This window comes from Heterodontus francisci, chromosome 31 (assembly GCF_036365525.1).
Source record: "Heterodontus francisci isolate sHetFra1 chromosome 31, sHetFra1.hap1, whole genome shotgun sequence".
Lineage (NCBI taxonomy): Eukaryota > Metazoa > Chordata > Chondrichthyes > Heterodontiformes > Heterodontidae > Heterodontus > Heterodontus francisci.
This window is the reverse complement of record NC_090401.1, coordinates 35,427,028-35,448,950: the sequence shown is the minus strand read 5'-3', so window position 1 is coordinate 35,448,950 and position 21,923 is coordinate 35,427,028. Positions and strand designations below refer to the sequence as shown.

General features: G+C 44.7%; 1 protein-coding gene across 5 annotated transcripts in view; it reads left to right on the top strand.

Moving 5' to 3' along the window:
• The window catches only part of LOC137347144 (protein argonaute-3), a 154,186-nt gene that overhangs the window by 36,292 nt on the left and 95,971 nt on the right, over positions 1 to 21,923 (top strand). For 3 of the 5 annotated variants that reach the window (XR_010968872.1, XM_068011286.1, XM_068011285.1), the window contains exon 2: positions 5,701 to 5,872. The exons of 1 other annotated variant lie outside the window; for it this stretch is intronic. Coding sequence is in view for 3 of the 4 variants with exons in the window: in XM_068011286.1 (XP_067867387.1) it covers positions 5,701 to 5,872 (172 nt within the window). In the remaining variant the exon portion in view is untranslated. Of the gene's footprint in view, positions 1 to 5,700; positions 5,873 to 21,923 lie in introns of those variants that run through there. One more of the 5 variants, XM_068011288.1, reaches the window with a different exon arrangement.

The window sequence follows — 21,923 nt, the reverse complement described above, 5'->3', positions numbered from 1 at the left end:
TTGAGATGAATAGCATCAAGGCATTTAAGGAGAAGCTAAATAAACACATAATGGAGAAAAGAATAGAAGGATATGTTGATGGGTGAGATGAAATAAAGTGGGAGGAGGCTTGTGTGGAGCATTCTTCTTTCTTTGGCCTCCTTGTCTCGAGAGACAACGGGTAAGCGCCTGGAGGTGGTCAGTGGTTTGTGAAGCAGCGCCTGGAGTGACTACAAAGGCCAATTCTAGAGTGACAGACTCTTCCACAGGTGCTGCAGATAAAATTGGTTGTCGGGGCTGTTACACAGTTAGCTCTCCCCTTGCACTTCTGTCGTTTTTCCTGCCAACTGCTAAGTCTCTTCAACGCACCACACTTTAGCCCCGCCTTTATGGCTGTCCGCCAGCTCTGGCGATCACTGGCAACTGTCTCCCACGACTTGTGATCAATGTCACAGGACTTCATGTTGCGTTTGCAGACGTCTTTAAAGCGGAGACATGGTCGGCTGGTGCGTCTGATACCAGTGGCGAGCTCGCTGTACAATGCATCCTTGGGGATCCTGCCATCTTCCATGTGGCTCACATGGCCAAGCCATCTCAAGCACCGCTGGCTCAGTAGGGTGTATATGCTGGGGATGTTGGCCGTTTCGAGGACTTCTGTGTTGGAGATACGGTCCTGCCACCTGATTCCAAGGATTCTCCGGAGGCAGCAAAGATTGAATGTGTTGAGACGTCGCTCTTGGCTGACATACGTTGTCCAGGCCTCGCTGCCGTAGAGCAAGTTACTGAGGACACAGGCTTGATACACTTGGACTTTTGTGTTCTGTGTTAGTGCGCCATTTTCCCACACTTGGCCAGTCTGAACATAGCAGTGGAAGCCTTTCCCATGCGCTTGTTGAATTCTGCATCGAGAGACAGGTTACTGGTGATAGTTGAGCCTAGGTAGGTGAACTCTTGAACCACTTCCAGAGCGTGGTCGCTGATATTGGATGGAGCATTTCTGATGTCCTGTCCCATGATCGTTTTCTTGAGGCTGATGGTTAGGCCAACTTTGTTGCAGGCAGCCGCAATCCTGTCGAGTCTCTGCAGACACTCTTCAGTGTGAGATGTTAATGTAGCATCGTCAGCAAAGAGGAGTTCCCTGATGAGGACTTTCCATGCTTTGATTTTCGCTCTTAAATGGGCAAGAAGAGGACCTCAAAAAGGTTACGCTTGTGTGGAGCTTAAATACCAGCATAGACCTGTTGCACTAGATGGCCTGTTCTGTGCTGGTAAAACTCAGTGTAATTATATGTAATTATTGCAGTATCCTTCTTTGTGACAAGAACTGGTTTGGGCTTTCTGTTTAATTTCTGAAATATGCATTTTATGTTCCATTAGAGGAGAGGGGCTACTGCTGCCCTTGTGTACTGAGTTCAGAGTTTCTGTTATTTTCCAAGCTAAATTATGGAGGATGATGCTTAGTGGGTTTCTGAACCTGTATTCACTTTATGCTATTAGAACTCACCCCCACAGAACAGTATTAACATGTATCTTGATGATTAATCCCCTCCATTATTTGACATTTAAAGTTCTGAATGAGTGAGTGGTGTTCTGTGGGTGGTGATATGGACTGCGTCACTTCATGGGTGGGCGGGTGGGTGTATTCAGAAAGAACAGGCAGTGCTAAATACAGAAATAGTATCGCATTTGAGCTTTTTTTAAATAATCATGTTGGAAATGTCTAGCTTTTTGATCGCCTCTAACAAATAAGCATTGCTGTCTGCTTTTACAACATTTTAAAATAGTGAGTGTTCCCTTCAGGCCAAGGGTGTAAACCTTGTTTGAGGACACAGTGATCCAGATCACTGACGTATCCTGTGGGTGGTCGGGTGTTTCCTATAACGTGTGGCTTTTTGATGGAAATTAAAAGTTGCTCATTTATTGAGATCAGCAACACAAGTATGTGATCGGATCAGGCCATCAGGTCACTTGGGGAAACTGATGCGGTGATCGCAATGCAGTATAGTTCTCTTATACTGTGTCTAGCCAAAGTTGAGCCTTTAGTCTGAAGCAAATATGCTGTCATTTCTTGATATTCTTAGTGTTACACTTAATTTCACTTTCCTGCCTTTTTTGGAAAAAAATGTAATTCCCAAACCGATACAGTGACTTTCAGTCAGCTTTTAACACATTGTTGAGGTTAATTTTTTACTGCCTCTGTATAAAGACAGTTTCTATGTAGAATCATAGAAAGTTTAAGGCACAGAAAGAGGCCACTTGGCCCATCATGTCTGTGCCGGCCGAAGAACTAATTCTAATCCCACCTTCCAGCATTTAGTCCGTAGCCCTGCAGATTAGGGCACTTGAGGTGCATATCCAGACTCCTTTTGAATTTGTTGAGGGTCTCTGCCTCAACTACCCTTTCAGACAGTGTGTTCCAGACCCCATCACCCTCCTGGGTGAAAAAGTTTTCCCTCATCTCCCCTCTAATTTTTCTACCAATCACTTTAAATCCTTGCCCACTTATCACTGACCTCTCTGTTAAGGTGAATAGACCCTTCCTCTCCACTATATCCAGGCCCCTCAAAATTTTGTACATTTCAATCCGATCTCCCCTCAGCCTTCTCTGCTCCAAGGAGAACAACCCCAACCTATCCAATCTTTCCTCATAGCTGCATTTTTCCAGTCCTGGCAACATCCTCGTGAATCTCCTCTGTACCCGCTCTAGTGCAATTACATCCTTTCTGAAGTGAGGTGACCAGAACTGCACACAGTACTCAAGTTGTGGCCTAAATAATGAGTTAGACAGTTCCAGCATAATCTCCCTGCTCTTCTATTCTGTACCTCGGCTAATAAAGGAAAGGATTCCATATGCCTTCTTAACCACCTTACCGACCTGTCCTGCTACCTTCAGAAATCTGTGAACATTCACTCCAAGGTCCCTCACTTCCTCTACACTTCAGTATTCTCCCATTTATCGTGTATTCCTTTGCCGCCTTTGACCTCCCCAAAAGCACCTCACACTTCTCTGGGTTGAATTCCATTTGCCATTTTTCTGACCAGACCATCAATATTTTCCTGCAGCCTCCAGCTATCCTCCTCGTTATCTACCACACGGCCCAGTCTTTATGTCCTCTGGAAACGTCTTGATCATGCCCCCTACATTTAGGTCCAGATCGTTAATAGGTACCACAAAAAGCAGGGGAGCCAGTACTGAACCCTGTGGAACGCCACTGGAAACAGCCCTCCAGTCGCTAAAACACCTGTCAACAATTAACCTTTGTTTCCTGCCACTGAGCCAATTTTGTATCCACCTTGCTACATCCTCCCTGGATCCCATGGGATTTTATTTTCTAACTAGTCTGCCATGTGAGACCTTGTCAAAAGCTTTGCTAAATTTAATGTAGACAACATCAACTGCACTACCCTCATCCATCTTCCCTGTCACTTCCTCAAAAAAGCTTAATCAGGTTGGTCAAACAAGATCTTCCCTTAACAAATCCATGCTGACTATCCTTGATTAACCTGTGTCTTTCTAAGTGACAGTTTATCCTGTCTTTCAGAATAGATTGCCCACTACTGAAGTTAGACTGATTGGCCTGTAATTATTCGGTCTATCCTTCACTCCCTTTTTAAACAGAGGTACAACGTTAGCAGTTCTCCAGTCCTTCAGCACCACACCAGTATCCAGTGAGGACTGGAAAATGGTCAGACCATCTGCTATTTCCTCTCTCAACAGTCTAGGATACATTTCATCTGGCCCTGTGTAGCTTTCCATGTTTCCATTAATAAACAGATGGACGTTTAAGATCATTAACGCTCTGGAGGCTAAAATTTAATTTTCATTTGCTTTTCTTACTGCCGTTACTTCCACCCAGAAGTTCATAATTTAATTGCAATCTCATTTTTATTCTGCACTTTGCACATTATGGTTCTTCTCCTCTCTCATCACGTGTACCATTCCTCAGCTTGAATGGTTCCTTACTCCCATGATCTCTATATATGGTGCTAGGAGGTAAATGAAAATCACCTGAGTAACTCAATGCATAGTTTCCCCTCTATCTCAGAATAGGAGAACCACCGTTTCCAATTTTAGAATCAGTTGTGTGTGTAGTTGGAGGAAAAAAAACTGTCTAATGGACCCTTGTCGCCAGCAGAATTTATTGATGTTCACAAGACAGAATGTTCACCACATGAGCTATGCTGGCTTTCCTTTCCCTTCTCCACCCCCCCTCCCCCCCCAAAAACAAAAATGCAGTAAACACAAACTCATGCTTAATAATAATTCTAAAATTACTATCCACTTTCATAGTTGGAGCAGTGTTGTCGATGAACGCGTACAGTACTTAAGGTGCTTTTATATTCCATCTTAATATTCCTCAACTGAACATATTTTCTGCTGCCAACATATTTATTTCTACCTTACAACCTTCTACTGCCTGCTTCTGGTAATTTTGCTTTTTGTATTTAATTTGCACCCATTTGCCATTGTGGGTATAATAAATAAATGGCATATAAAGGAAATGAACGGTAGCTATGTCACTCATTGCCGTCATACTGAATTAATCCATTTATACTTCAATTTTGCTTTTTTTTTGACTTCCTGGAATGTGAATGTCACTGGCCCATTCCTAATTCCCCTTGAGAAGGGGGAGATGAGCTGCTTTCTTGAACCACTGCAGTCCATGTGGTGTAGGTACACCCGCAGTGCAGTTAGGGAGAGAGTTCCAGGATTTTGACCAGCAACAGTGAAGGAAAAGTAATCTAGTTCCACATCAGGATAGTTTTTGATTTTGAGGGGAACTTGCAGGTGGGGGTGCTCTATGCACCTGCTGCCCTTGTTTTTCTAGGTGGTTGAGGTCGCGAGTTTCAAAGGTGCTGTCGAAGGAGGCTTGGCAAGTTGCAGTGCATCTTATAGATGGTACATCCAGCTGCCATTGTGTGCCAGTGGTGGATGTGGTGCCGATTAAATGCTTTGTCCTGGATATTGTCGAGCTTCTTGGAGCGTTGTTGGAGCTGCACTCATCCAGGCATTTTAAAATTCGCAACCTTGTTTTGAAATCCCTCTGTGGCTTGCTCCTCTGTAATCCGCTGCAGCCCCACAACCATCCAAGACATCTGCATTCCTCTAATTCTGGCCTCTTGTGCATCCCTGATTTTAATCGCTCCACCATTGGTGGCCACACCTTCAGTTGCCTAGGCCCTAAACTCTGGAATACCCTCCCTACACCTCTCCACCTCACCTTCCTCCTTTAAGACGCTCCTTAAAACTCTCTTTGACCAAGTTTTTGGTCACCTGACCTAATATCTCCTTTTGTGGCTCGGTGTCATACTTTGTCTTAATGTTCCTGTAAAGTGCCTTGGGATATTTTATTTTGTTAAAGGTTCTATATAAATAAATATTGTAATTTTTGCTAGTTCAACTGGGTGAATGTAGGGCTAAGAAGTTTTAACATTGTAAAAGCTGGTAGGATTAAAATTAGTTTTTATGCTAAACCACCTTCCTTCCTACTTTTCCCTCTCTGCCCTCTTCCCACCGCCCCCATCCACCCCAAAAGTTTTGAACCCCAATACTAAATATATGGAGTGGCATTTTATTGGAGGTCTGGGAGCAGGTTGTGCTGTCAGTCACAATTCATACATTAATAGGAAAGAAAAATAGAGGGTGCTCACCTTGAAATAAAAAGAGCTGTGTATGGCTGCTTCAACTCATTTTACTGAGTTTTCTTTTTCTTTTTCCAGGAGCTGTTGGGGCTCAGCCCCTCTTCACCGTGCCAAGGCGTCCAGGATGTGGCACCATGGGAAAACCGATTAAACTGCTGGCCAACTGCTTCCAAGTAGATATCCCAAAGATTGACGTCTACCTCTATGAGGTAGATATTAAACCAGATAAATGTCCTCGCAGGGTAAACAGGTGCGTATAGAGAAGGGGATAGCACTTGAGGTGGAGAATAAAGAGCATCAGAGTACATTGTTACTTGTATACCCACTTCTTTCTTACTGGGGGTATCAAACAAACTTCATTAGGGTGTTTAGCAGCATGTTGTGTGAAATGCAGTGTTGCACAATTTTGACCACTGAGTTGTCTTCAAAGAACACGAAGACTGAAGTGTACCATCACCATTGGCATTTAAATAATTCCTCACTGAGTAATGAGATGAGAAATAATTCACTTTTGATACACGAATGCAGTAACTCAGTGACATAACTGGAATTGGTTTGAGTTATGGCCAGGTAAAGTCTGGACACTATTTATAAGGTCTGCAAATTTTGTATTTTCATGACTTTCTAAATTTCTGAATGATTTTTCATTTTTTCTGAAAAATCATAAAATACAGTAGAATTTTGGGCTTTAGTTTTTTTTATACTTATTTTCTCAACAGACTGTTTCACAATGCCTTAAAATGGCTACTCGCCATGTCTCAAAGCTGCCATTGCACTGAGGTGCCCTTCTGTTCCATCTCCCCTTCACATTTAGTTATAATCAATCATTTATTAGTTCAGTGAGCGAACAATATATCTCCAACCCTATAATTGCCTCTCCTAACTGTTTCCAAACAATTGTTGGTTCAATGGTGTGGTTTGACTTGCTGTTTGTCCCACTCATGAAACCATTCCTGTTCTTGGCACTTTCCCAAGACTAAGATCAAAAATTACCATGTAAGGAATCAGATTTGTAAACCTATGTCCTACCAATCTGTGATGCATTGTTCTAGATTACCCAAATCTACTGCACCGCTATTTAAATGCTAATAAACTTCCTGCTGCTTCCTTCAGTTGTTCCAAAAGGTTCATGTTGCTCTGAAACTTGTTTCAGTGAACAGATTTTTAAAATCATTCTGTAAATACAAAAATTGCTTGCACTTCTGTAACTGGTTCATTAAGCTGTTACCTCTTTTCAACCATTGAAAAAATAACAGTCATGTTTTATTATTGAAGGAATAGGACTTAATTTGACCTGAAAGCAGCCAGCATTTAAGTCTTTGCTGTATAATCAAATATTTCAGTTTTTGGATTCCACCTACTGTCTTGGCATGTATCAATTTAAATTTGAACTATATTGGAGTTGGATATGGGAGTTTTATTTGGTTTGGAAAAGAAAACTTGGAGAATTAAGGTAACAACTCTGGAATGTTCAGTTTAAAAAAAAAAGTTTTAATGGCACTGGTACAGTCTTTTTCCAAATAAGTGTTTCCGTATGCAGTTAGTGATATTTCATAATTCAGTGCACTGTAAATCGGTTCTTGGTTATTTAAATCAATGTGAAGTTCCGTGCAATTTAGAGGCAAATTGATAGCTGAGAGTGATTTGACACCAGTCTCTTTGGGAATTCTAGATGACATTTTAAACCATTTGAGCGATTATGTAAACAAACAGTCATGTGAATCCTAAAACTTAGGTTTCAGTATTAAATAGCTTTATGGTTTTTGTTTTATAATATGCATATTGTGAAGTTCATAGTTAATTTCAGTCTTGGGAACGAGCTGTGCTAACAGTTGGGCAGATGCCAGTAGCTTTGTCTGAAGTCCACTTGCAAGGGTTGTTATTGGCAGTGGCTTCAGGTTGGAGGGGTACATTTGTTATAAATTGAAAATAAATGTCATTGCTGTTGCAGCAACTCGGGGCTCTCTATAGGCTATGCACAAGTGAAATGAGTGAGTTGGCACCTGCAGTATAATTTCCCTCTTGGGGGCACATTGATTTTTGACATGAATTAATTAGCCCATAGGATTTTGATGAAGAATGTTGGGATTTTAGTCCCATTCTTTCTTATACTTTCAATAAAATATATTTAGTTATTCAACAACTGCTCCCAATTTTTGTAGTCTTCTATAATTAACCTCAGTAATTAATTAAAAAAAAAAATCTGTGGTATGAGGTACCATTGGTCAGAATTTTTTTCCTGTAATTTAATACCTCTGTGAAGTGAGAAAGTGAAATTTGATATAAAAACAAGAAATGCTGGAACCACTCAGCAGGTCTGGCAGCATCTGTGGAAAGAGAAGCAGAGTTAACATTTCGGGGCCTTGACAGAAATCTTTGCAACCTCATTGGCTACAGGTGAGGTCCCAGAGGACTGGAGAATAGCCAATGTTGTTCCTTTGTTTAAGAAAGGTGGCAAGGATAATCCAGGAAATTATAAGTCGGTGAGCCTTACGTCAGTGGTAGGGAAACTATTAGAAAGGATTCTTCGGGACAGGATTTACTCCCATTTGGAAACAAACAAACTTATTAGCGAGAGACAGCATGGTTTTGTGAAGGGGAGGTCGTGTCTTACTAATTTGATTGAGTTTTTTGAGGAAGTGACGAAGATGATTGATGAGGGAAGGGCAGTGGATGTTATCTATATGGACTTTAGTAAAGCCTTTGACAAGGTCCCGCATGGCAGACTGGTACAGAAGGTGAAGTCACACGGGATCAGAGGTGAGCTGGCAAGATGGATACAGAACTGGCTCAGTCATAGAAGACAGAGGGTAACAGTGGATGGGTGTTTTTCTGAATGGAGGGATGTGACTAGTGGTGTTCCGCAGGGATCAGTGCTGGGACCTTTGCTGTTTGTAATACATAGAAATGATTTGGAGGAAAATGTAGCTGGTCTGATTAGTAAGTTTGCGGGCGACACAAAGGTTGGTGGAGTTGCGGATAATGATGAGGATTGTCGGGATACAGCAGGATATAGATCGGTTGGAGACTTGGGCGGAGAAATGGCAGAGGGGGTTTAATCTGGACAAATGTGAGGTAATGCATTTTGGAAGGTCTAATGCAGGTGGGAAGTATACAGTAAATGGCAGAACCCTTAGGAGTATTGACAGGCAGAGAGATCTGGTCGTACAGGTCCACAGGTCACTGAAAGTGGCAACGCAGGTGGATGAGGTAGTCAAGAAGGCATTCGGCATGCTTGCCTTCATCGGTCGGGGCATAGAGTATAAAAATTGGCAAGTCATGTTGCAGCTGTACAGAACCTTAGTTAGGCCACACTTAGAATATTGCGTGCAATTCTGGTCGCCACACTACCAGAAGGACGTGGAGGCTTTGGAGAGGGTACAGAAGAGGTTTACCAGGATGTTGCCTGGTCTGGAGGGCATTAGCTATGAGGAGAGGTTGGCTAAACTCGGATTGTTTTCACTGGAACGACGGAGGTGCAGGGGCGACATGATAGAGGTTTACAAAGTTATGAGCGGCATGGACAGAGTGGATAGTCAAAAGCTTTTTCCCAGGGTGGAAGAGTCAGTTACTAGGGGACATGGGTTTAAGGTGAGAGGGGCAAATTTTTTTACACAGAGGGTGGTGAGTGCCTGGAACTTGCTGCCATGGGAGATGGTGGAAGCAGATACGATAGCGACGTTTAAGAGACATCTTGACAAATACATGAATAGGAAAGGAATAGAGGGATATGGGCCCCGGAAGTGCAGAAGGTGTTAGTTTAGGCAGGCATCAAGATCGGCGCAGGCTTGGAGGGCCGAATGGCCTGTTCCTGTGCTGTACTGTTCTTTGGGTCAGTGACCCTTCTTCGGAAGTGAAATTTGTTGTTTGACAAAGGTTGGTTCTAATGGGAGTTCATGCTTATGTTAACTACATTTTGTTTTACAGTTCAACAGTTAGTCAGATGTATGGCAACACATGAAATTTGTGGACTGCGATACCTGAGTAATCATGGGTCCTCAATTTATACAGAGGGAGCACATTTGCACTCATTGTGGCAAAATTGTTTCTGGAGCAGGGGATCTCTGTCATTAGAGGAATTAGTCACACTCTGCAGCATTAGAAAGGATAGGGGGTTTCTGGATGATGCTCATGAGTGTGCAAAAATCAGGAAGCTGCTGTCCATTTTACCCTGCTCTTCTACAAGCCATACAATGCTGGCACCTTACCAATAGGTTCAGCATTGAAATCCATGTAAGGGTGTCAAGTTGTTGTATTTGCCGACTAGTTAGCCAGTAAATATGCCAGAAAAGTTATAGCTGGTACAATAAGTGAATTGTTAAGGGCATGAGAAGTTTTTCCGTCAAACAACCTCTCTGGCACTGAAAACTTAAATTTATTTTTAGAAGTGTAGAGACTTGTTCTTTCAGAATTTAATTATTGAAGATTTTATAAAGTACTTTTTATACTATGCCTCTGTTAAACCCATCTTTTTTTGCCTCTCTTTCACTTTCTGTACATGATTCTTCAATGAGTTAAATATTTTAATTTATACTTCCTAGTTTAGGCTTTGTGTCTGAGCAAGGATTCTTCTGATTGGTTGAAGAGTCATGCATTTAGCTCCTTGAACCTGTTCCGCCATTCAGTGAGATCATGGCTAATCTGCAACCTAACTGGTATATACCCCATATCCCTTACTATCTTTTGGTTAACAAAAATCTATTAATCTTAGTTTTATCTTTAACAATTGATCCAATATCAATTTGATGTTTGCAGAGGAGTATTCCAAATTTCTACCAGCCTTTGTGTGTAGAAGTTTCTTCATTTTGCTCCTGAAAGGTCTGGCTCTAATTGTTAGACTTGTGCCCCTTAGTACTGGACTCTCCAACCAACAGTTTTGCTCTATCTTCGCTATCTGTTCTCCTTAATATCTTGAAAACTCCATTCAAATCACCTCTTGACCGCATAAATTCCAGAGAATACAACTCTCATTTATGTAGTGTGTCCTCATAATTTAACCTTTGAAGTCCAGGCATCATTCTGGTAAATCTACTCTGCGCTCCTCCAAGACCAATACATCCTTCCGAAGGTGTTCTCTCAATACTGTAGGTGTGGTCAAACTAGGGCTTTGTATAACTGAAACATGACTTCTACTCTCTTGTATTCTAGTCCTCCAGATATAAAGGCCAGCATTCCATTAGGCCTTTTGATTATTTTCTGTACTTGTTCATGACATTTTAATGATCCATGTACCTGTCTCTTTGGAACTCCCCTGTTTCTAGTTTTTCGCCATTTTAGACAGTACCCTGTTCTATCTCTTTTAGGCCCAAAATGGATGGCCTCACATTTTCCTACATTGAAATCTGTTTGCTAGTTTTACCCATGCACTTAATCGATCAGTATCACTTTGTAATGTTATGCTTCCATCTACACTGCTTACAGTGCTGCCTATCTTTGTGTCATCAGCAAACTTGGATTTGTGACTTTCTATTCCATCATCTGTCGTTAATAAATACAATAAATAGTTGAGGCCCCAGCACAGATCCTTGTGGGACATCACTAGTCACATTCTGCCAGCTAGAGTACCTGCCCATTATCTCTACTCCCTGTCTTCTTCCGCTCAGCCAATTTGCTAACCAGGTCAGTAATTTACCTTCAATTCCTCGAGCTTCAACTTTAGCTCACAGTCTGTTATGATGGACTTGATCAAATGCCTTCTGGGAGTCCATATAAGTAATATCCATAAACAATTCCCGGTCCATTTCTTCAGTCACCTCTTCAAAAAAAAAATTCAGTCAGGTTAGTCAGGCATGACCTGCCTTTCACAAATTCATGTTGGTTGTCTCTGATCAGCTGAAAATTTTCAAGGTGTTCAGTCACCCTATCCTTCATTATAAACTCTAGTAATTTCCTGACAGCAGATGTTGGGCTAACTGGTTTTAATTCCCTGGTTTCCCTTTCTCACCTTCTTTACGTAGCGAAGTGACGTGCAGTTTTCTGATCTAAAGGAACGCTTCCTGTGTCGCGATAACTTTGGAAGATTATAGTTAGGGCATCTGCAATGTTTTCGCCTATTTCCTTGAAAATCATCTGGTCCTGGGGATTTGCCAGTCTTTAGTGCCATTATTTTCTTAACTTTTATTTTGCTTGTGTTAATGTGGGCGAGTCCCTGACCCTGATTCAATATTCGTTTCCCTCGGATGTCTGGCTTACTGACCTCTTTCTCTGCTGTAAATACTGATGCAAAGTAATTATTCAGCGTGTTTTCAATTTCCTTACTTTCATTGAAAATACCACCGTTATCAGCTTTTAAGGGGCCCACATTGCTCCTGACCACATTTTTCCTAATGTAACAGTGAAAAAAATGTTGTCAATTATTATATCCCTTGCAAGTCCCTTTTCATAATCCCTTTTTGAAGCTTTTACTATCTGTTTTGTCGCAATTTGCTATTCTTTGTATCTTTCCCATTCACCAGGATCTGTGCTATTTTTTGCATTTTTGTATGCTTTTACTTATAGTTTTATGTTGTCTCTTGCGTCAAGTTGCTCATGGTTGTCTTTTTTTGGCAAGTAAAGCTTTTGCCCCTTAGCAGTTTACACTGGTTCTGTATAATGTTAAGTTCTTTTGTGAACACTTCTCTCTGATCTATCATTTTACCAATTAATGAATTTGCCCAGTTTACTGTGGACAGTCTCTGTCTCATCCCATTGAAGTCAGCCTTACCTAAATCTAGAATCTTAACTGTTTCCCATTTCTCCCTTTCAAACACTGCATTGAACTCAAATCATGTTATGATCACTATTAGACAAATGTTCACACATCATTAGACTGGTAACTAAATCTGGCTCAATATTAATTACTAACTCTAATATGGCATGCCCCCTTGTTGGTGCTAGGACATATTGCTGCAGTCAACTGTCCTGGACACACTGAAGAAATTCATCACCTTTCTGACATGTGCTCATCTGCTTATCCCAATCTATATGAAAGTTAAAATCCCTCTTAAAACCACTCCACCTTTTCTGCATGCTTGTCTAATCTTTGCATTTATACAATTTACCACTTCATAGCTGCTTCCAACAGGCCTATGCATAACTCTCAATACAGACTTAAATCCTTGTCTATTTTTCATTTCTGCCAGTCCTGCCACATCCAGGCGTGAATGGTGGTGGACAATTAAACAACTAACCGGAGAAGGAAGCTCCACAAATATCATCCTCCTCAATGATGGAGGAGCCCAGCACATCAGTGCAAAGGAAAAGGCTGAAGCATTTGCGACTATCTTCAGCAAGAAGTGTCGAGTGGATGATTCATCTCAATCTCCTCCTGAGGTCCCCAGATCACAGATGCCAGTCTTCAGCCAAATTGATTCTTTTCACATAATATCAAGAAATGGCTGAAGGCACTGGATACTGCTGAGGCTATGGGTCCTGACAACATCCCGAGTGTAGTACTGAGGACTTGTGCTGCAGAACTAGCTGTGCCCCTAGCCAAGCTGTTCAATACAGCGACAACACTGACATCTACCCAACAATGTGGAAAATTGCCCAGGTGTGTCCTAACCACAAAAAGCAGGACAAATCCAATCCGTCCAATTACTGCCCCGTTAGTCTACTCTCTATCATCAGCAAAGTGATGGAAGGTGTCATTGACACTGCTATCAAGTGCCACTTAAAAAGCAACAACCTTCTCAGTTTAGGTTCCACCTGGGCCACTCATCTCCTGAACCCATTATGGCCTTGGTCCAAACATGGGCAAAAGAGCTGAACTCGAGGTGAGGTGAGAATGATTGCCCTTGACATTAAGGCAACATTTGACTGAGCGTGGCAGCAAGGAGCCCTAGTCAAATTGAAGTGCATAGGAATGGGGGAAAACTCTCCAGTGGTTAGTCATGCCTAGCACAAAGGAAGATGGTTGTGGTTGTTGGATGCCAGTAATCTCAGCCCCAGGACATTGCTGCAAGAGTTCCTCAGGGTAGTGTTCTAGGCCCAGCCATCTTCAAAGAAGGCCAGAAATGGGGACGTTCGCTGATGATCATACGAAGTTCACCATTCGCAACTCCTCAGATACTGAAGTAGTCCATGTCCATATAAGCAAGGCCGAGACAACATTCAGACTTGGGTTGATAAGTGGTAAGTAACATGCGCGCCATACAAGTGCCAGGCAATGATGATCTGCAACAAGAGAGAATCTAACTATCTCCCCTTGACATTCAACGACATTACCGTCGCTGAATCCCCCGCTGTCAACATTCTGGGGATGACCATTGACCAGAAACTGAACTGGACCAGCCACATAAATACTGAACTACAAGAGCAGGTCAGAGGCTGGAAATTCTGGGGCAAGTAACCCTGACTCCCCAAAGCCATCTACAAGGCACAAGTCAGGAATGTGATGAAATACTCTCCACTTGCCTGGATGAGTGCAGCTCCAATAACACTCAAGAAGCTCGACACCATCCAGGACAAAGCAGCCCGCTTGATCTGGATAGTCGCAAATGTTTCAGCCTTTTCTTTTGCACTGATGTGCTGGGCTCCTCCATCATTGAGGAGGGTAATACTTGTGAAGGTTCCTTCTCCGGTTAGTTGTTTAATTGTCCACCACCATTGGCAGGACTGGTAGAAATGAGAAATAGACAAGGATTTAAGTCTGTATTGAGAGTTATACATAGGCCTGGTGGAAGCAGCTGTGAAGTGGTAAATTGCATAAATGCAAAGATTAGACAAGCGTGCAGAAAAGGTGGAGTGGTTTTAAGAGGGATTTTAACTTTCATATAGATTGGGATAAGCAGACGAGCACAACATTCACTCCAATGTTCACTTCATACACTTCAACATTCACTCCCTCCACCACCGATGCACAATGGCCACAGTGTGTACCATATACAAGATGCACTGCAGCAACTCACCATGCCTCCTTTGACAGCACCTTCCAAACCTGCGACCTCTACCAGCAGCAGATGCATGGGAACGCCACCACCTGCAAGATCCCTTCCAGACCCCACGCCATCCTGACTTGGAACTATATCGCCATTCCTTCTCTGTCACTGGAGCAAAATCTTGGAACTCCCTTCCTAACAGCACTGTTGGTGTACGCACACCAGATGAACTGCAGCAGTTCAAGAAGGCAGCTCACTACCACCATCTTGAGGGCAATTAAGGCTGGGCAACAAATGCTTGCCTTGCCAGCAATGCCCACATCCCATGAAATGAATAAAAAATGGTCTCCACTGCCTGCTTACCTCTTATGACCTCAGTGAGACCGCTAATATTAAAATGAGTTATGAACCCCCCCCCCCCAGACCAATTTAAATAATAACACAAGATTTTAAGACTTTTATTATAACTAAACTAAAAGAAATCCACATTAAGTAGTACTGTGTAAGTAGAAGATACCCCAAATTACAAGGAAAGGTATTTTCTTATTGAAACACTTGAAAACTCACATCACACTGAAACTTTACACAGTCCTCTTTGGCAACATCTTTGCCGTTAAAAGTCCCAAACTTTTCCCAGTTGCAATGGGTTGTATCTCCCAGGCATTTCTCAAAGTAAATGTCCTCTTCGCTCACTTCTCTGAGCACTTTTGACCTAGAGGTCCGTGAATAAGGCGATTGCTGGTGATTCTGTTGGTCTTTTATTTCTCTACAAACCTCGACTTTCAAAACAGAGTCAAGTCTTTGCAGCCTTTTGCTGTGTCAATTTTTCCTGAGAGCAAGTGTTCCCACTCTCTCTCCCTTGAGGCTGCCACTTCTGGTTGTCTTCCTTTCTTATAGCTAGTCTGCCTTCATAAAGTTTGTTAATTTTATCTGGAATCAAAAGTCAGTAGCTCATCGTCCTTTTCCAATATGCAAAGTCCACAGGTCTGGCTTCAGCAGAGCCACCTGAGCTTTCCATGATTTCCAGGTGTTAGCAGCTGCTGTGCATATTGGCATTCTCAGAATCACTGACTCCTTGTTTACAATCTGAAAGTCTGGGATTGTGAAACCCATTGTTCTTTAGGTGTTGTACCTCTGCAGCCTCCGCTTTTCAAAGAAAGGTCTTTGATTTGGGTTCTCTGTTGTCCTGGTAACCAAGATTTCTGTCTTTAAGCAAAGTTGATGTGAGGTCACCTGACTTGGAGTCACAGAGAGATACAGCACCAAAACAGGCCCTTCGGCCCACTGAGTCCGCACTGACCATCAACCACCCATTTTATACTTCTTGGGCCTCCTTATCTCGAAAGACAATGGGTAAGCGCCTGGAGATGGTCATTGGTGTGTGGAGCAGCGCCTGGAGTGGCTATAAAGGCCAATTCTAGAGTGACAGGCTCTTCCACTGGTGCTGCAGAAGAATTTGTTTGTCGGCGCTGTTACACAGTTGGCTCTCCTTGCGCTTCTGTCTTTTTTCCTGCCAACTGCTAAGTCTCTTCGACTCGCCACACTTTAGCTGCGCCTTTATGGCTGCCCGTCAGCTCTGGCGATCGCTGGCAACTGACTCCCACGACTTGTGATCAATGTCACAGGACTTCATGTTGCGTTTGCAGACGTCTTTAAAGTGGAGACATGGACGGCCGATGGGTCTGATACCAGTGGCGAGCTCGCTGTACAATATGTCCTTGGGGATCCTGCCATCTTCCATGCGGCTCACATGGCCAAGCCATCTCAAGCGCCGCTGACTCAGTAGGGTATATAAGCTGGGGATGTTGGCTGCCTCGAGGACTTCTGTGTTGGAGGTACGGTCCTGCCACCTGATGCCGAGGATTCTCCGGAGGCAGCAAAGATGGAATGAATTGAGACGTCGCTCTTGGCTCACATACGTTGTCCAGGCCTCGCTGCCAAAGAGCAAGGTACTGAGGACACAGGCTTGATACACTTGGACTTTTGTGTTCTGTGTCAGTGCGCCATTTTCCCACACTCTCTTGGCCAGTCTGGACATAGCAGTGGAAGCCTTTCCCATGCGCTTGTTGATTTCTGCATCTAGAGACAGGTTACTGGTGATAGTTGAGCCTAGGTAGGTGAACTCTTGAACCACTTCCAGAGCGTGGTCGCCAATATTGATGGATGGAGCATTTCTGACGTCCTGTCCCATGATGTTCATTTTCTTGAGGCTGATGGTTAGGCCAAATTCGTTGCAGGCAGCCGCAAACCTGTCGATGAGACTCTGCAGACACTCTTCAGTGTGAGATGTTAAAGCAGCATCGTCAGCAAAGAGGAGTTCCCTGATGAGGACTTTCCGTACTTTGGTCTTCGCTCTTAGACGGGCAAGGTTGAACAACCTGCCCCCTGATCTTGTGTGGAGGAAAATTCCTTCTTCAGAAGACTTGAACGCATGTGAGAGCAGCAGGGAGAAAAAAATCCCAAAAAGTGTGGGTGCGAGAGCACAGCCCTGTTTCACGCCACTCAGGATAGGAAAGGGGTCTGATGAGGTGCCGCTATGTTGAATTGTGCCTTTCATATTGTGATGGAATGAGGTGATGATACTTAGTAGCTTTGGTGGACATCCAATCTTTTCTAGTAGTCTGAAGAGACCATGTCTGCTGACGAGGTCAAAGGCTTTGGTGAGATCATTGAAAGCAATGTAGAGGGGCATCTGTTGTTCACGGCATTTCTCCTGTATCTGACGATGGGAGAACAGCATGTCAATGGTCGATCTCTCTGCACGAAAGCCACACTGTGCCTCAGGGTAGACGCGCTCGGCCAGCTTCTGGAGCCTGTTTAAAGCGACTCTAGCAAAGACTTTCCCCACTATGCTGAGCAGGGAGATTCCACGGTAGTTGTTGCAGTCACCGCGGTCACCTTTGTTTATATAGAGGGTGATGATATTGGCATTACGCATGTCCTAAGGTACTGCTCCCTCGTCCCAGCACAGGCAAAGCAGTTCATGTAGTGCTGAGAGTATAGCAGGCTTGGCACTCTTGATGATTTCAGGGGTAATGCTGTCCTTCCCAGGGGCCTTTCCGCTGGCTAGAGAATCAATGGCATCACTGAGTTCCGATTTGGTTGGCTGTACGTCCAGCTCATCCATGACCGGTAGAGGCTGGGCTGCATTGAGGGCAGTCTCAGTGACAACATTCTCCCTGGAGTACAGTTCTAGGTAGTGCTCAACCCAGCGATCCATTTGTTTGCATTGGTCAGTGATTATGTCCACTGATTTAGATTTGAGGGGGGTGATCTTCTTGATGGTTGGCCCAAAAGCTCTCTTAATGCCATCATACATTCCTCTGATGTTTCCGGTGTCTGAGGCCAGCTGAGTATGACTGCATAGGTGTTGCCAGTAGTCATTTGCGCAGCGCCTGGCTGTTCTTTGTGCAGTGCTTCTGGCTGCTTTAAGTGCTACGGATGTTAACTCGCTGGGGGCTTTCTTGTAATTCAACAGTGCAATGCGCTTAGCGGCTATGACAGGTTCCAGCTCTTCAATATGAGATTGAAACCAGTCTGTATTCCTCTTCGCACGTTTGCTGTCGGTGGTCAAAGCTGACTCGTAGATGGCGTCTCTGGTGTGGGCCCACTTGGTCTCAGCATCCCCTGTGGGAGTGTTTTGAAGGGCTGTTACAAGTGAATTTAGAAATTTTTGTAACAGCTCTGGATGAGAAATTCTGCTCGTGTTGATGCGCGGGTGGCCCTTCTGCTTGGAATGATGCAACTTCTTTGGTCTGAGTCTAACCTTGCTGCACACCAGGGAGTGGTCGGTGTCGCAGACCGCACTGGAGGCTGCGTGTGATTTGAACACTGTTTAAGGAGGCTCGCCTTGTGACGTTGAGGTCTAGCTGGTGCCAACGACGTGATCTTGGGTGCCTCCATGAAACCTGGTGACAGGGTTTAGTGTGAAAGAATGAGTTGGTGATGCAGAGGTTATGATAGGTACACAACTCAAGCAGTCTCTGCCCATTTTCATTCATCCTTCCAACGCCATGGCGCCCAAGGCAGGAGGGCCATGAGTCATGGTCGGCCCCAACCCTGGCGTTAAAGTCCCCCAGCAGGAACAGGTGTTCGGTGTTGGGGATGCGACTAATGATATTATGGAGTTCCTCGTAGAACTGGTCTTTAGCTTCAGGTGGGGAGCAGAGTGTTGGAGCATAGATGCTGAATAGGTGTACTGGACCAGAGGCGGTGAGCAGTCAGATGGACAGTATGCGTTCCGAGCCATTTGAGGGAGGCTCTATCATGCTGAGCAAGGAGTTTCTGATGGCGAAGCCCACTCCATGCTGTCTTGGTTCTTCAGGATCCCTGCCCTGCCAGAAGAAAGTGTAGTCTTGCTCTGCTAGAGATCCACTCGCGGGGAGGCATGTCTCCTGAAGTGCTGCAATGTCTACATTGAGTCTACTGAGCTCGTTGTTAATGATGGCAGTCTTCCGAGAATTGTTGATTTGTGTAAGGTTTTCCGATAGGCCAGGACGCACAGTTCTGACATTCCAGCTTGCAAAGCGAAGGGCTGGTACCTTCTTTCCTTTTTCCATGTTGTTTGGTGCGGTGTTGCAGTCCACTTTTTGGGCAATGACCCTGAGCTCCAAGCACCCATTGAAGCAGGTGGACTGGCGGGACAGAACCTTATTGACCGGGGGCTGCCCGGCTTGAGGCGGGCGGTAGCTGTCTAGTGAGGTGCGATGACCCCTCCCACCAACAAAGGCAACCCGTTGCGCTCAATCTCTACACCAATTTAGCTGGACTTATAACCTGTAACTGCTGCCTTCTGTGTTGTTTCAGTCGCTGTGAGGCGACTGGAGTGACCTCTCCATGGCGCATGCCTGGGCGGATGTATGCAGGTTGAGAGTTGCCCAAGCGTCAAAACCCCCCTCTCGGCCTTTCTGGTGGGTCCAAAGGAGTGCAAAGCACGACGTTTGGCACCGGTATGGTTGCAGGAACTGCCGGAAACATGCAAAAGGTGACACATGACCGCCTACGGGGTTCCGCTCCGGATTTTCTGTTGGGGTTTACTCCCTTAGCCTTGGTCTCTCCCGAGACGCCCACAAGGCAGTGGGGTTGTTAGGGCCCCTGCACAGGTGTAGGAGGATGCCGGTGGGAGGAGGGGGTGCGAGGGGGAGCTGGGAAGGGGGCTGTAAGGGGGTAGGGGGGGGTACAGGGGGAAGATCGTGCGAAGGGGGGGCTGGGAAGGGGTTGTGCGGGGGGGAGGTTGAGCTCAGAGTGGAGCTGGGAATGGGAAGGGGGGGGGAGGCGGGAAAGGGGATGCCATTTCCTCAGTTTCCACCATCGACGCCTGGAAAGCTCATCCGCTTCCTTCGGGAGGTGAGCGACATCCTCGGGCGCCGGTACCAGCATTGCCGACAGTGCGCTGCAGATGCTCTCCGAGCCATCTCCCGCGGGTGCTTTGAAGTTGCGGCCGAGGAACCGTTCGTGGCTTTTTGCGTGTTCGGGGCTTCCCCTCTGTGATAGACTTGTTTCCCTAGGGTCCCGCTGCTCCTTCTTCTCTGCAATGGACTTAGCGCACGCCGTGGCCGCGGACACTCTGGACGGTGTAGACAGCAGGGTCGGAGATCAAAGTATCACCAGCTGTACTTTGCAGTTTTGTCCGGATTACGTTCAATTTCATTGAGAAAACAAAGAGCAGGTATGGCTGGGGGAGGGCAGTGGGCCCAGGTAACATAAACTAGCTGTTAGCTTGTAGTTAGGGCTAAAATGAACTGATTAAAGAGCCAGGAGAGTTTAAACAGTTTAAGAGGGTAGATTGGGGGAGAAAACACTAAGAATGGGAGCAGATGGCCATGGATAGAGTTGAACAGCAAGGGAGCTTCCAGCCCAGGAACCATCTTGATAGGTATTTTATACTAATCCTAGATTAATCCCATTTCCCTCTCTCATCCCCACGTTCCCTCAATTCTCCTACCACCTACCTTCACTCGGGGCAATTTACAATGGCCAATTTACCTATCAACCTGCAAGTCTTTGGCATGTGGGAGGAAACTGGAGCACCCAGAGGAAACCCACGCGGTCACAGGGAGAACTTGCAAACTCCGCACAGGCAGTACCCAGAACTGAACCAGGGTCGCTGGAGCTGTGAGGTTGTGGTGCTGACCACAGTGCCGCCTCATTTCTCTGATTCCAGATTAAACTTGAAAAAAAAATCCGTTTTAAAAACATCATGTCACAAAGTCCAGCGTTCATAGCTCTCATTTTATCCACTCTTATTGAAATTATTTCATTTTTAATCACTCAGAATGCTCTTATCCCTCTACCATTTTACCTATCTTTCCTGTAGACCTATAACCTGGTGTACTTAGTTCCCAGCCATGCCTCAGTAATGGCCTCCACGTCCTGCCCTACAAGTTGAATTTGCCCATGCAATTCATTCAATTTGTTCCTTGTACATAGTGCATTTGTATAAAGAGCTCTTATTTGGCCCACACATTCTAACCAGTGCTTCTGCTCTGACATTTTACTCACGCATTTCTTATTTCTCTCTCCTAGTTCAATTACATCTTTTAATTTTCCCTTTACCTGTCATGCCTAAGGGACCATTTCTGACTGTTACTCTAGGAACATAGGAAATTGGAGCAGGAGTAGGCAATCCAGTCGCTTGAGCCTGCTCTGCCATTCAGCCAGATCATGACTGATCTTCTACCTCAATGCCATTTTCCTGCACGGTCCCCATATCCCTTGATATCTTTAATATCTAGAAATCTACCGATCTCTGTCTTGAACATACTCAATGACTGAGCCTCCACAGTCCTCTGGTGTAGAGAATTCGAGAGATTCACCACCCTCTGAATGGAGAAATTCTTCCTCATCTCAGTCCTAAATGGCCTATCTCTTATTCTGAGACTGTGTCCTATGGTTCTAGATCTCCCAGTCAGGGGAAACATCCTTCCTGCATCTACCCTGTCAAGCCCTATAAGAATTTTGTATGCTTCAACAAGATCACCTCTCATTCTTCTAAACTCTAGAGAATACAGGCCCCATCTCCTCAAACTCTCCTCATAGGACAATCACGCCATCCCAAGAATCAGTCTGGTTAACCTTCGTTGCACTCCCTCTTTGGCAAGTATATCCTTCCTCAGGTAAGGAACTGTTCGCTTCCCTTTTTTTGTTTTTGAACAATTATTCGTGCTATCTTTTCCACCTGAGCCCTTACCCACTCCACAGTCACCACTCTCCCACACCCCCCACCCCACCACCATCTTGTAGCTTAAAGACCTTGGGCTGAATTTCAGGTCCCGCCGAGGTTGGGAACAGAGGCAGATGGGGCCTGAAAGTAATGGTACCAGCCAGCATGCCGGTTTTGTGACGCTTTTCCCACCACTGGCAATGTTTACTAGGGCAGGGCTGTGATCCTGCCCAATCCCCTATTAATATGCTTTCAGAGCTCATTAACAGGGGGAGTTGAGA